A 15970-nucleotide genomic window follows, 5' to 3' on the forward strand; every position below is an offset into this window, starting at 1 on the left:
ATCCATTGAGAGCACTGCTGCTACTCGAGTTGCCCCTTGGCACCCCGGAAGCAATTTTGCAGGGAGAAATGGGCAAATCTTGCTCCATCACATTGTGCAAAACTAATAGAGGCTTATCCAAAAGGTCCACTGGCTTTAATAACCATGAGAGTTGGTTCAACGAAGTACTGAGCAAAGATTCATGTTTTTTTTGAATTTTTATTTTTTCATGTTTTACAATTTACCTTGTTTTGGGGAATCTACTGCAGGGAGGAAAAGGAACATGCAATTCACAATTAAAAATTCCCAGTTAAATTGATCAAAATCTCTGGTTATAATACTCATTTATGTGAACAAAGGGTTGGGGGCTGAATATATTTTCAAGGTACTGTATGCTAAACTATGAGGATAGGAACAATTTTGAGGGATTGGTGAAATTTAATGCTTGTAATTTGAAGGTGTGCATTTTGATAAAATAAGAAGAGACTATGTAAAATAAAAGTTAATATTTTAATGGATTAGTAGGAAAAGAAGCATAGCGTGTGTGTATTCAAAAATTATTAAAGGTTGGTGAGCACCTTGGAAATAGCTAAAATGGCAAGTGTATTTCTTAGGTTTATTGATAGAGAATATTAATGCAAGAACAAAGAAATTATACTGAATCTTTTCAAAGGTCTTTTGTGCTTTATTGGAATATTCTATTTAGATTACTTCCTTGCATTTTCAGAAAAAGTGTCAAGGTCTTGAAGAAGGTCTAGAACAGGGGTCCCCAACCTTTTGCACTGCGGACCGGTTTCATATTGACAATATTCTTGCGGTCCGGCCGACCCAGGGTGGGCGGGGGTGGGTAGGGTTGCCAACAGACAAGAGTAGCAGTCAAATACATTGTTTACCCCAAGACTACAATGACCATGAAGCCTTGCGCGAACACCAGTGCGCATGCATGAACATGCCGATTTTTTCTACAAATCGTTTTTGGCGATTCTGTGGGGGGGGGGGATTGTTAATCACAACCGGAATATAGGTGATAAGTGACTAATACACTCAATTTCGTTTCTAAAAGGGTTGATCTAACGAATTTAATATTAAACACACAGCGCATATTTTCCTCGCATGAATATAGCAATAAGTCAATTATCAGGGCAGGACAGGAGAGCTTGAAGTAAGTGTTGAACGAACTTCCAGTAGAAGTGGTAGAGGCAGGTTCGATATTATCATTTAAAGAAAAATTGGATAGGTATATGGACAGGAAGGGAATGGAGGGTTATGGGCTGAGTGCAGGTCGGTGGGACTAGGTGAGAGAAAGCGTTCGGCACGGACTAGAAGGGCAGAGATGGCCTGTTTCCGTGCTGTAATTGTTACATGGTCATATAAATAAGTCAATAGCATCATAACATTTTAAGTAATGTTTGGATATTAAACACACGGCACATATTTTCCCCATATGAACATATAAAATCATTGCAACACACCAATATCGCTGAATCAGTGGGAGCCCTGGGCTTGTTTCCCTGCAACAACACGGTCCTATCGAGGGGTGATGGGAGACAGCAATACTCGAAGGGGGTTCCTTATGTCCAGTCTATTCCGCAATTTGGTTTTTGTTGCATTTGTTGCAAAGATATGTTGGAAATGGAAGCAACGTTTTCAGTGCTTTCCTGGCTATCTCAGGATATTTAGCCTTGACTTTGATCCAGAATGCTGGCAGAGAAGTTATGTCAAACATACTTTTCAGCCCGCTGTCATTTGCAAGATCGAGGAGTTGATCTTCTTCCCGTGCTGACGTGGATGACGCGCGGGTAATGACTTTGCATGCATAATGGCTCAACAGTGGGCATGACAAGGAATGAGGAAAGGTGCAGCTGACTCCTATCGCCAAATCATATTGTTTCTTCGCGGCCCGGTAGCACATGCTTTGCGGCCCGGTACCGGTCCACAGCCCGGTGGTTGGGGACCGCTGGTCTAGAAGTAATTTACCAGCCAGCTCTCATAGTTGAAGTACTATGCAGAGAACTGGTGGCATTCACCTTATGGTACAGAGATTAAAATGTGATTTAAAGGAGCATTTGTTAATTATTTATAGTTCTGGAACTAGGGGTTGGCCAATTAGGAATCAAGCAAAGGGGAATTCCATTCAAGGGATTAAGAATGTGTAGGATCCTGTATATAGTTGATGAAGATTATGCTTCAAGGGACAAATTAGATAAAAGTAAATTGTGTTTGGGAATTGTCAAGGAGTTTTTGATTGATGAAGTAGGCTAGATACTTTTATTTATGTTGTTTGAAGCATGCCATTCATTAACAAATGGTTTTAATGGTTTCGTTTCCACACAAGTTTCCATGCATACTTTTTCACCTAACCCTGTAAAGTTACCCTAATAATCTTTATTCCTATTTATTTTTATCTATGTTCTTTTTAACTGCATCCATGTTATCTCCTTCAGCTACTTGTGCTACTATTTTCCACTTACCACACTTTAAATGAGGAATTTAAAATGATGGAAATTCACCAACTTGATTAAATACTTATAATGCAATTAAGTAAGGGTTTGATGTGCATAATGTTTAGAAAATGTGAACTTGTTTGTATTGCAAGAAAATTAAAATAGAAGCATATTAGCTAAATGGTGAGAGATTCTTAAGCTCAGATAAAGAGGTATCTGGGTAATCTGGTTCATTCTTTTCAAAATCTAGTAAATAAGGAAAAGTAACATAATACATTTTATTGCAAGTGGAATTGAATCTCGAAATAGGAAGACTATGCTTGTTTTTGCATAGGGCAGTGAAAACAGTGCTGGTTTCCTAATTTAAGGATGGGAATAATTGAGAGACAGTTACTAAGCTAATGCCAGGAATAAGTGGGTTTTATGACGATCAGTTGGATAAGCTAGATTTGTATCCATTGGTGTTTACAAGAGTGAGAAAAGGTATAATATATAAAATCCTGTAGGGTCTTTACTAGGTGGATGGAAGGCAAATGCTTACTTTTGTGGGTCACTGTTCAGAAATTTAAAATAGAAATGAGGCAAAATGAGGTTTTACATATGGGGGTTATGAGCCTTTAGAACACTTCCTAAAAGAGTAGTAGAAATAGTCTTAAGACATCTTTTGAAACGCTGGGTGGCTTCTTGTTAAGGAAAGACTGAAAGATTATTGAGAGTAATGCAGAATGTCAGTTTGCCTTGTTCAAAGTGATGAGCAGTTTACTTATTCCTACTCCTTGCTTGAATGTTCCTTACTAGATTATTAATGATTATTAATTGATGATTATTATCATTATTAATTATTATGACATTAGATTATTAATGTCATTCTTTTTCTTTGTCACTACCTAACACATTGGAATAATTTCTTTATTTCTGCTCCCATTGAACTCTCTTCTAAATGACTTGAATCAGATTGCTGCTTCACATACTCCTTTCTGCAGAGAAGGGCACTAGATTCATTTTTGAACATAACATAAGAACATAAGGAGTAAGAGCAGGAGTAGGCCATCTGGCCCATCGAGCCTGCTCCACCATTCAATACGATCATGGCTGATCTGGCCATGGAATCTTCACCACCTACCTGCCTTTTCCCCTTAACCCTTAATTCCCCTACCTATCCAACCTTGTCTTAACCATATTTACTGAGGTAGCCTCCACTGCTTCATTGGGCAGAGAATTCCACAGATTCATCAACCTCTGGGAAAAGTAGATGCTCCTCATTTCTGTCCTAAATCTACCCTTGAGACTATGTCTCCTAGTTTGTCTCACCAACCTGTGGAACCAACTTTCCTGCCTCTATCTTATCTATCCCTTTCATAATTTTATATGTTTTTATAAGATCTCCTCTCATTCTTCTGAACTCCAGTGAGTACAGTCCCAGACAACTCAATCTCTCCTCATTGTCTAAAAGCCTCATCTCTGGAATCAACTTGGTGAACTTCCTCTGCACTGCCTCCAAAGCCAGTATATCCTTCCTCAAGTAGAGAGACCAGAACTGCTCACAGTACTCCAGGTGCCTCACCAATACACTGTACAGTTGCAGCATAACCTCCCTGCTCTTAAGTTCAGTGCCTCTAGCAATGAAGACCAACGTCCCATTTGCCTTCTTGATAGCCTGCTGTAGCTGCAAACCAACCTTTTGTGGTTCATGCCCAAGCACTCCCAAGTCGCTCTGCCCAGCAGCATGCTGCAATTTTTTTTACCATTTAAATAATAATCTGCTCTTCCATTTTTCCTTCCAAAGTGAATGACCTTGCATTTATCAACATTGTATTCCATCTGCCAGACCCTTGCCCATTCACTTAACCTACCTATATCTCAAACACGAGGAAATCTGCAGATGCTGGAATTTCAAGCAACACACATAAAAGTTGCTGGTGAACGCAGCAGGCCAGGCAGCATCTTTAGGAAGAGGTACATTCGACGTTTCAGGCTGAGACCCTTCATCAGGACTAACTGAAAGAAGAGCTAGTAAGAGATTTGAAAGTGGGAGGGGGAGATGCAAAATGGTAGAAGACAGGAGGGGGAGAGATGGAGCCAAGACCTGGACAGTTGATTGGCAAAAGGGATATGAGAGGATCATGGGACAGGAGGCCTAGGGAGAAAGAAGAGGGGGAGAAAGCCCAGAGGATGGGCGAGGGGTATAGTGAGGGGGACAGAGGGAGAAAAAGCAGAGAGAGAAAAAGAATGTGTGTATATAAATAAGTAACGGATAGGATACGAGGGGGAGGTGGGGCATTAACGGAAGTTTGAGAAGTCAGTGTTCATGCCGTCAGGTTGGAGGCTACCCAGACGGAATATAAGGTGTTGTTCCTCCAACCTGAGAGTGGCTTCAATGTTCATGCCATCGGGTTGGAGGCCATGGCCTCCTCTACTGTAAAGATTCGCTGAACACCTATGCTCTGTCCACCGGAGAAAGTGGCCACACATTTTAATTCCACGTCCCATTCCCATTCTGACATGTCTATCCACGGCCTCCTCTACTGTAAAGATGAAGCCACACTCAGGTTGGAGGAACAACACCTTATATTCCGTCTGGGTAGCCTCCAACCTGATGGCATGAATATTGACTTCTCAAACTTCCGCTAATGCCCCACCTCCCCCTCCTACCCCATCCGTTATTTATTTAGGTGTGTTCAGGAAGGTTCCTTGACACAATATGTAGATAAGCATACAAGAGGAGAGACTGTACTTGATTTGGTATTGGGAAATGAACCTGGTCATGTGTCAGTGGGAGAGCATTTTGGAGATAGTGATCATAATTCTATTTCCTTTACAATAGTATTGGAGAGAGATAGGAACAGATAAGTTAGAAAAGTGTTTAATTGGAATAAGGGGAATTATGAGGCTATCAGGCAGGAAATTGGAAGCTTAAAATGGGAACAAATGTTCTCAGGGAAAAGTACGGAATAAATGTGGCAAATGTTCAGGGGATATTTGTGCGGAGTTCTGCATAGGTACGTTCCAATGAGACAGGGAAGTTATGGTAGGGTACAGGAACTGTGGTGTACAAAGGCTGTAATAAATCTAGTCAAGAAGAAAAGAAAAGCTTACAAAAGGTTCAAAGAGCTAGGTAATGTTAGAGATCATGAAGATTATAAGGCTTAACAGGAAGGAGTTTAAGAAGAAAATTAGGAGAGCCAGAAGGGGTCATGAGAAGGCCTTGGCGGGCAGGATTAAGGAAAACCCCAAGGCATTCTACAAGTATGTGAAGAACAAGAGGATAAGACTTGAAAGGATATAATCTATCAAGTGTTTCAGTAGGAGAGTGTGTATGGAACCGGAGGAAACAGCAGAGGTACTTAATGAGTACTTCAGTATTCACTATGGAAAAGGATCTTGGTGATTGTAGTGATGACTTGCAGCGGACTGAAAAGCTTGAGCATATAGGTATTAAGAAAGAGAATATGCTGGAGCTTTTGGAAAGCATCAAGTTGGATAAGTCGCCGGAACCAGATGAGATGTACCCCAGGCTACTGTGGGAGGCGAGAGAGGAGATTGCTGAGCCTCTGGCGATGATTTGTGAATCATCAATGGGGACAGGAGAGTTTCCGGAGGATTGGAGGGTTGCGGATGTTGTTCCTTTATTTAAGAAAGGGAGTAGAGATAGCCCAGGAAATATAGACCAGTGAGTCTTACTTCAGTGGTTGGTAAGTTGATGGAGGAGATCTTGAGAGGCAGGATTTATGAACATTTGGAGAGGTGTAGTATGATTAGGAATAGTCAGCATGGTTTTGTCAAAGGCAGGTCATGCCTTACGAGCCAAACTGAATTTTTTGAGAATGTGACTAAACACATTGATGAAGGAAGAGCAGTAGATGTAGTGTATATGGATTTCAGCAAGGCATTTGATAAGGTACCCCATGCAAAGCTTATTGAGAAAGTAAGGAGGCATGGGATCCAAGGGGACATTGCTTTGTAGATCCAGAACTGGCTTGCCCACAGAAGGCAAAGAAAGGTTGTAGATGGGTTATATTCTGCATGGAGGTCGGTGACCAGTAGTGTGCCTCAGGGACCTGTTCTGGGACCCTTTCTCTTCATGATTTTTATAAATGACCTGGATGAGGAAGTGGAGGGATGGGTTAGTAAGTTTGCTGATGACACAAAGTTTGGAGGTGTTGTCGATAGTGTGGAGGGCTGTCAGAGGTTAGAGCGGGACATTGATAGGATGCAAAACTAGGCTGAGCAGTGGCAGATGGAGTTCAACCCAGATAAGTGTGAAATGGTTCATTTTGGTAGGTCAAATATGATGGCAGAATATAGTATTAATGGTAAAACTCTTGGCAGTGTGGAGGATCAGAGGGATCTTAGGGTCCGAGTCCATAGGACGCTCAAAGCAGCTGCACAGGTTGACTCTGGTTAAGAAAGCATATGGTGTATTGGCCTTCATTAGTCGTGGAATTGAATTTAGGAGCTGAGAGGTAATGCTGCAGCTAGATAGGACCCTGGTCAGACCCCACTTAGAGTACTGTGCTCAGTTCTGGTTGCCTCACTGCAGGAAGTATGTGGAAACAATAGAAAGGGTGCAGAGGAGATTTACAAGGATGTTGCCTGGATTGGGGGAGCATGCCTTATGAAAACAGGTTGAGTGAACTCGGGCTGTTCTCCTTGGAGCGACAGAAGATGAGAGGTGACCTGATAGAGGTGTATAAGATGATGAGAGGCATTGATCGTGTGGATAGTCAGAGGATTTTTCCCAGGGCTGAAATGGTTGCCACAAGAGGACATAGGTTTAAGGTGCTGGGGAGTAGATACTGAGGAGATGTCAGGGGTAGGTTTTTTACACAGAGAGTGGTGAATGCATGGAATGGGCTGCTGGCAATGATGGTGGAGGGGGATATGATAGGGTCTTTTAAGAGACTTTTGGATGGGTACATGGAGCTTAGAAAAATAGAGGGCTATGTGTAAGCCTAGTAATTTCTAAGGTAGGGACATGTTCAGCACAGCTTTGTGGCTGAAGGGCCTGTATTGTGCCGTAGGTTTTCTATGTTTTCTGTTTTTCTATTTTTTAAAAATCTTTCTTTCAATCTACAAAGGTTATTGTGCATTCTAGTCTGTAACTCTGTGCTACATTTTGTTGTTGCAAGTTGTCTCAGGTTCTTTCGGCCACAGAGAAATAAACCAAAATAGTTAGTTGTGATGAATTCCCTTTAGAGCTGTTAAACACCTCTTTCTTCCCAGTACTATGTATCCTTCATTTATCTTTGTTCATGAAATGACATTTTTATGAGTCTACAGGTTAGCGCAATGTTTAAATGAAGTTGGTGAATAATAGATTGCCAGTGAAAAATTCATTATTTGCTTGTGTTTGGATCTCACTTTGCAGCTGAAGAAAATAATTGATAATGCCTTGTGCACTTGAATCAAAATCACGTTTATTATAACTGTCTCATATGACATGAAATAGGTTATTTTGCAGCAGCAGTGCAGTGCAAAGACATAAAATTACTATAATTTACAGAATAAAACACTGCAAAAAGAAGGAAAAACAAGGTAGTTTTCATGGACCATACACACATCTGATGGCAGAAGGGAAAAAGCTACTAATGAATCATTAAATCTGCTCCTTCAGGCTCCTGTACCGCCTCCTTTATGGTAGTGTTAAGAGATGTAGGTAATTAATGTTTATCCACTCAAAAAAGTAATTATTTAATCGCCTACAAAGCTTCCCATTGATTCATTGTTATTTTTTCTGTCTAGATTCATTCTGACAGCACAACTACTAGAACTAAGCTGTGTTTAGTTATTCAATTCAATTTTTTTCCCAATTTTACAAATTCTTTTACATAATCAGCAATATATTTAATCCAGTCCCCAAATTTCTGAATGTGTGTTGTAACGCTTTATAATATAGAGCAAAATAATGAAAATATTTCCTTGTGTGATTGTGCATATCCTTGTAATGCTGCTTGTCTACCAACGGTCAGTGTTCGTTAGACCATTGTAGCATCATCACCGTATTGAACACCTCAGCATACATAATTGTGAGCAGGAATCCAATTTAATCTGGTTTCTCCATATTTTGCCCAGTCCTGTCTTCCATTGATATAAATTGGACAAGTTCGGGATAAACAAGGCTACAGTGGCCCAGAATGTTGCAAAGTACACTCAAAAATCACTTTCATTTATACATCAAGGCTATAAACTATGAAACTGTTCAAAAACATTGCTGTTTTATTTTGTCATGAGGTGCCCATTTTAGTTAAGCTGTTCTAAGAAAGTAGAATTGTACTCAGATGCATTAAGATATGTATCATTTATTCATACCTGGTTTGTTGGATTTTACTTGTGTTATTATATACCTGTTATTAAATATAATTATTTTTCTGAGCACTGGAACTTCAACAGCATTGCTAAAGACTTGTGTTAATTCCTTAAAATAGCTGTATGGTGATCTCACATTTTGAGGAGCAAAAAGTAAGCGAAGATGAAGAACCCCCAACTGAACAAGACAAGAGGAAAAAGCTGGTAAGATACCATACACTCTGTCATGGAATTTGCGTTGTTTGCAGCAGTAGTGACTGAGGGATGCAAAGGGTAACATACACCATCAAGCCAACAGGATGCTCTATTTCTTTATACTGTTCTCTTTCTAATTTTCCCCACCCCAATCCGATGTCTGATATGAACTTGTGACCGTTGTGCTCTGTGGGCCTGTCATTACTGAACCACCTTGTCCTTTTGGGTTTTAGTTATCACAATAAGTGCCTTGAAGAAAATGAAGACTAGCATGTAACTTAAATCTCTGTTATGCTAAAAGACCTAACACACTTAACTCTCCACAGATTGCAGGTGAGGCATTTCTGGATTCTGTCATTCAAACCATTTGCAGGATAACATTTTAATCCATCAACGTTTTTTTTGGTAATTAAGCCTTTTCACAGCATCAGTGTGATTTTACTCAAGTGATATATTTATGCTTGATCATACTTTTGTACTTTTTGCTGCTCAGATTAAGCCAAGCCAAAGGTAGAAACATGACAGCAAACTTGTTTGGTTGTCTATTTCAAATAATACAACTAATTAGAGAAATCATGTTTCTAATAATAGGCTAGATTTATGGATCGATTTCAGCAGTTGAATTATTGAACAATGTTTCACTTTTGTGTTGACTTTACTTTCATTAACAAAGTTAAATGGCCGGTGGCTAATGAAAATACTATTTATTTGTGACTTGGCTCGTAGCCAGTCCGACTTTCTGAAATGAGATAATGAATGCCCAAGTAGTATTATATTCACTTGCCAATGATTTTAAAATGTATCCAACCCTATCCAAAATAGAAGTTGCCTGTGCAAATGTTAAAAAAATACTTTGGGAAGCTCTGAAGATATCTGCTGGCAAGGTGCAGCAGAAGATCTGTGAAGACGATTGGTGAACAGGCAGGAGCCCCAGTAACTCACTGACAGTCATGACATGTTGAGTATGGGTTTCCTGTGGGATCTCCTGATTTCTTCCATGTTCTGAAGATATGCTAGTTATCAGATTGACTTTACATTGTTACTTGCTCTCAGTAAAGGTGGTTGGAAGGAGGATCAGACATTGATTATGGGCATATGTGGGAGAATAAATTATAGGGAAATAAGTGGAAGAAGGATTTGATGGGCATGCTCTAAAAACTAGCATTGACTTGATACGTTATACTGCCTCGTTTTATGTCATAGAGAAGTGTTCAGAAGTTAGGGGTAATTGTTCATCCCTGGGATGACTTTCAGTAAGATGGTGACCCTCTTGGTCAGAGCGGCCTCTCCAGGTTCAACAGATGGTGCAAGGACTGTCTTAAACATTTTTCTTTTGATTGGAAGACCCCTGTTGGACATTGGTAGTACATAATACTGCAAGGTTGGTTAATTGACAAGAGCGATGGTGTGGGAGCTGCATGGCCTTCACTGTTGCACGGATCAAGCCCTCATGCACGGAGTCACTTATTACAACCACCCAGGGGAGGATGTGCATAAGGCAATGTGGGAGAGAACAGAAGTGTGGCGGGCATGCCGGAGTCTTCTGGGCTGGGGGCTGGCCCCTGCAGGCTGGTTGTCCCATTGGTGCTGTTCTCCAGTGTTCGCTCCAAACTGGATTGCCTTCAACTGGAGCTGACTTGGTGTGAGATGAACTGCTGCACGTTTGTTTTTGCAGAAGCATAGCTCTAGGACAATACCTTGTGCACCATTGATCTTCAGGCCATGTCACTCAGGATTTTTGCTAATATTATTTTGTGATTGTAGCTATGTGTGCTGCGTGTGACTGTGATTTGCACCTAGACCCAGAAGAAAGCTGCTTCATTTAGTTAAATACACGTGAATGGCCAAATGACAATTAAACTTGAACTTGACTAAACTAACCTGTCATCCTATACTCACCAGTTAATCTATGACATGAAGGCAATATTTGCATGTGTGCATATTTGGGTGCCAAATAGGGTTCAGAAGAATGAGGGGAGAAATTTCATTGTAATCTATCGAATATTGAAATGCCTAGACCCCTGATGGAGTGAAATAGAAACACCAGTGTTCTTGAATAGAAAAATAGAAAAAAGTAGAGGACTCTTCATCCCATATTCTTGATGGTTATTATTATTATTATTATTATATCTTTCTTTTTGTATTTGCACACTTGTTGAAGACCTATTTGGTGTAGTCTTTTATTGATTCTATTATGGTTATTCTATTATGGATTTACTGAGTATATCTACAAGAAAATGAATCTCAGGTTTGTATATGGTGACAAATATGTACTTTGATAATAAATTAATTTTGAACGTTGAATTTTTTAACTTAGTATGTGTAGAGGATGTTTCCAAGTGTGCAAGTGTCTCGGACCAGGGGGCACAGCCTCAGGCTAGAAGGAAGTCCCTTTAGAACAGAGATGAGGGGGAATTTCTTTTGACAGTGATGAATCTTTGGAATTCATTGCCACAGACAGCTGTGAAGGCTAAGTCTTTAAGTATATTTAAAATGGAGGTTGATAGGCTGTCAAAGGTTATGGGGAGAAAGCAAGAGATTGGGGTTGAGAGGGAAGATAGATCAGCGATGATCCGAATGGGCTAAATGGCCTTATTACATAGAAACATAGACATAGAAACATAGAAAATAGGTGCAGGAGTAGGCCATTCGGCCCTTCGAGCCTGCACCGCCATTTATTATGATCATGGCTGATCATCCAACTCAGAACCCCGCCCCAGCCTTCCCTCCATACCCCCTGATCCCCGTAGCCACAAGGGCCATATCTAAATCCCTCTTAAATATAGCCAATGAACTGGCCTCAACTGTTTCCTGTGGCAGAGAATTCCACAGATTCACCACTCACTTGTGTGAAGAAGTTTTTCCTAATCTCGGTCCTAAAAGGCTTCCCCTTTATCCTCAAACTGTGACCCCTTGTTCTGGACTTCCCCAACATCGGGAACAATCTTCCTGCATCTAACCTGTCCAATCCCTTTAGGATTTTATATGTTTCAATCAGATCCCCCCCTCAATCTTCTAAATTCCAACGAGTACAAGCCCAGTTCATCCAGTCTTTCTTCATATGAAAGTCCTGCCATCCCAGGAATCAATCTGGTGAACCTTCTTTGTACTCCCTCTATGGCAAGGATGTCTTTCCTCAGATTAGGTGACCAAAACTGCACACAATACTCCAGGTGTGGTCTCACCAAGGCCTTGTACAACTGCAGTAGTACCTCCTTGCTCCTGTACTCGAATCCTCTCGCTATAAATGCCAGCATACCATTCGCCTTTTTCACCGCCTGCTGTACCTACATGCCCACTTTCAATGACTGGTGTATAATGACACCCAGGTCTCGTTGCACCTCCCCTTTTCCTAATCGGCCACCATTCAGATAATAATCTGTTTTCCTATTTTTGCCACCAAAGTGGATAACTTCACATTTATCCACATTAAATTGCATCTGCCATGAATTTGCCCACTCACCCAACCTATCCAAGTCACCCTGCATCCTCTTAGCATCCTCCTCACAGCTAACACTGCCACCCAGCTTCGTGTCATCTGCAAACTTGGAGATGCTGCATTTAATTCCCTCATCCAAGTCATTAATATATATTGTAAACAACTGGGGTCCCAGCACTGAGCCTTGCGGTACCCCACTAGTCACCGCCTGCCATTCTGAAAAGGTCCCATTTATTCCCACTCTTTGTTTCCTGTCTGCTAACCAATTCTCCATCCACATCAATACCTTACCCCCAATACCGTGTGCTTTAAGTTTGCACGCTAATCTCCTGTGTGGGACCTTGTCAAAAGCCTTTTGAAAATCCAAATATACCACATCCACTGGCTCTCCCCTATCCACTCTACTAGTTACATCCTCAAAAAATTCTATGAGATTCGTCAGACATGATTTTCCTTTCACAAATCCATGCTGACTTTGTCCGATGATTTCACCGCTTTCCAAATGTGCTGTTATCACATCTTTGATAACTGACTCCAGCAGTTTCCCCACCACCGACGTTAGGCTAACCGGTCTATAATTCCCCGGTTTCTCTCTCCCTCCTTTTTTAAAAAGTGGGGTTACATTAGCCACCCTCCAATCCTCAGGAACTAGTCCAGAATCTAATGAGTTTTGAAAAATTATCACTAATGCATCCACTATTTCTTGGGCTACTTTCTTAAGCACTCTGGGATGCAGACCATCTGGCCCTGGGGATTTATCTGCCTTCAATCCCTTCAATTTACCTAACACCACTTCCCTACTAACATGTATTTCGCTCAGTTCCTCCATCTCACTGGACCCTCTGTCCCCTACTATTTCTGGAAGATTATTTATGTCCTCCTTAGTGAAGACAGAACCAAAGTAATTATTCAATCGGTCTGCCATGTCCTTGCTCCCCATAATCAATTCACCTGTTTCTGTCTGTAGTTCTGCTCCTATGTCTTATGTACGAGTTGTAAAAGGATTTTGATTGGATGTGAGATTCAGAATTAAATATGAGAAGTTTTCTATTTAGTTTTTTAATAGAAAATACTTTTATTCATATGGAAATAGAATAGTGCTGAGGAAGGGATTTTAAATTGCATGTCAACAGCATATTAAGGACACCATTTCATGTTAATAAAGCTATAACAAAAACTCATGGAATCCTAGCTTCTGTCACAGAAATTTTTAAGAATATTCATGCAAAGTCAGCATAAAATCTTAAGATCTCAGTAAGGGAATGATGTCTCATTCGTACTCATGAGAAAAATACTACTTTAGTAATGATACATTACTGTTGTTTTTTGACCAGCTAGCAATTCCCAATAATATCATTAACAGTTTGATTATACAGGAATAAGACTCTTGAGTAATGCATAAAAATATCTATTTTTATCATCATTTGAAATTCTTTAAAACAATCTATTAGGTGTATTTTACTCAATGCTGATTCATTTATGACAGCACAAATACTACAAAAATTGTTTTTTCATCAACTCCATGGATTTTGGTTTGACAGTGGTTAAGATTATGACGTTGGATAGAGACAGAGATCAGTAGTTGAAGGTTTTTTTTAAACAAGCTCCTATCCTACATAAGTAATGCAAATAGCCTCAGAATTTTTTACTGGAATAGTCATGTTGCAGATAGTGCAGATGTCTCACAGCTTCTGTCACCTGGCTTTGTTTTTGACCTTTGCTGGTGTCATTGTGGAGTTTGCACATTCTTCTTGTAACTGTGGGTTTCATCCGGTGGTTCCAGTTTCCTCCCAGATCCTAGCACATGTTAGCGATTAGTTTAATTGTAAAGTTACCCATAATGGAGATGCGTAGCAAAAGAATCAGTTGGAGGTGGGAGTTAGTGTGCATATGTAGAACTGTGAGATGCAGGGAAATGAGTAGGATTGATTGAATTTCTCTGAGTGCTAACATAGACTTAATGGGCCTAATGGCCTCCTTCAATCTTGTGAAGAAATGAAAAGCTTGAGTGTGTCCAGCTTTCCTGTGTTTTAAACTTCAGGGCCAACCGGCAGAACAAGTAAAATAATATTTAAAGGAAACTTGTTCCAGGAAGTGCAAGTAAGTTTGTAAATTGTAAATAAAATTAGGAAAAGCTGCAAATCTGAAATAAACACAGAAAGTGCTGAAAACCACAGACCAGGTGTTGCTAAGATTGGTCTTCCGCCTGGAAAGTTAACTATGTTTATCTTTCCACTGATGTTGCTAACCTGCTGAGTGTTTTTATTTTTTTTTGTTTTGATTTGGCTTTATTAGGTGGCATTTAAAAAAAAAAGTGAAGGGTGTCTATTATTATTTTATTGTCAAGGAAAGTGTATAAGTAAACAGTGACACCATTAACAATGATCAATATTTTACAACAGGTAAAAAGCTTGTTGGTTCCTTATCTGTTCCTTCCGCTTGCCAAAAAGAAACAGCATCTATTATATTTTAGATAGTGTGAAAAATTCTTGACAGATCTAGTGTGCTGCTACTGTTTAGCTACGTATTGGGCTGAAAACAAATATTGCAATGGAGTCATAAAAAGATGTAGTACAGAGACAACACACTGGAGGAACTCAGCAGGTCGGGCAGCATCCGTGGAAACGATGAGTTGATGTTTCGGGCGGGAACCCTTCGTCAGGACTGAAACGTCGACTCATCGTTTCCACGGATGCTGCCTGATCTGCTGAGTTCCTCCAGCGTGTTGTGAGTGTTGCTTTGACCCCAGCATCTGCAGATTATTTTGTGTCATACAGAAACATCCCTTCCAGCCCACCAAGTCTAACGAACTGTTAACAACCCATTTACACTTTTTGAAAAATTCTCCCCACATTCACATCACCTCTCTCCAGATTCTGTCACTCACTTGTATACTAGGAGCAATTTGCAATAGCTAGTTAACTTAACAACCAATCTGTGTTTTTGATATGGGAGAATACAGGAATACCACCAGGAGGAAACTCAAGCAATCACAGGAAGAAAGTGTAAATTTTACACCGATTAGCATCCAAGATCAGGAGTAAGCATGCATCTTTAATGCTGCGTTTGTAACGTGAGCTATTTAACTAAGTGACCAGAGACTCTGATCCTGGAAAATACAGAATAGGAAAAAAACAAGTATTCACAACTTTGCATTCACTGTTTGCACTAAATTGTACTTTTCACTAGAAAGCTGTTATTACAGAAAAAAAATTGACAAAAATATCTTAAGGTGCAAATATCATAAGTCATTTCTAAAATGTATTATTTCATCTTTGATTTATACCAGGACATTGGTTATGTGTGTATAAGTTCAAAGATCACATTTGTATTTGAATACACCAGCCACAACATTTTATCACAAATAGCCCAGTTTCAAATGGTGATGAATTGACACAGTACTGATTGCATTTCTGAACGGCTTTCCAGTATTTTTTCTGCACTTTCAAATTCAAGCTCCAATTAATGGCAGCATCATACATGGTAACCTGTCAAAAACCAATTAAATTGTGCTGCTTGAAATTTTTTCTTACTCATGCAGAAAATATTTTAAAGGTATTCTTCAGACATGTTGATCTATGAGCTAAAAAAAAAGATTTCATTTGTT

The 15970-nt window shown here is 40.0% G+C and overlaps 1 protein-coding gene across 3 annotated transcripts in view; it reads left to right on the top strand.

The window, feature by feature from the left end:
• Positions 1–15970, top strand: part of ipo11 (importin 11) — a 430673-nt gene that overhangs the window by 318416 nt on the left and 96287 nt on the right. For all 3 annotated transcript variants that reach the window (XM_063042993.1, XM_063042994.1, XM_063042995.1), the window contains exon 30: positions 8849–8933. In XM_063042993.1, the coding sequence (XP_062899063.1) occupies positions 8849–8933 (85 nt within the window). The remainder of the gene's footprint in view (positions 1–8848; positions 8934–15970) is intronic.

The sequence above is a fragment of the Mobula hypostoma genome, chromosome 3 (genome assembly GCF_963921235.1).
Source record: "Mobula hypostoma chromosome 3, sMobHyp1.1, whole genome shotgun sequence".
NCBI lineage: Eukaryota > Metazoa > Chordata > Chondrichthyes > Myliobatiformes > Myliobatidae > Mobula > Mobula hypostoma.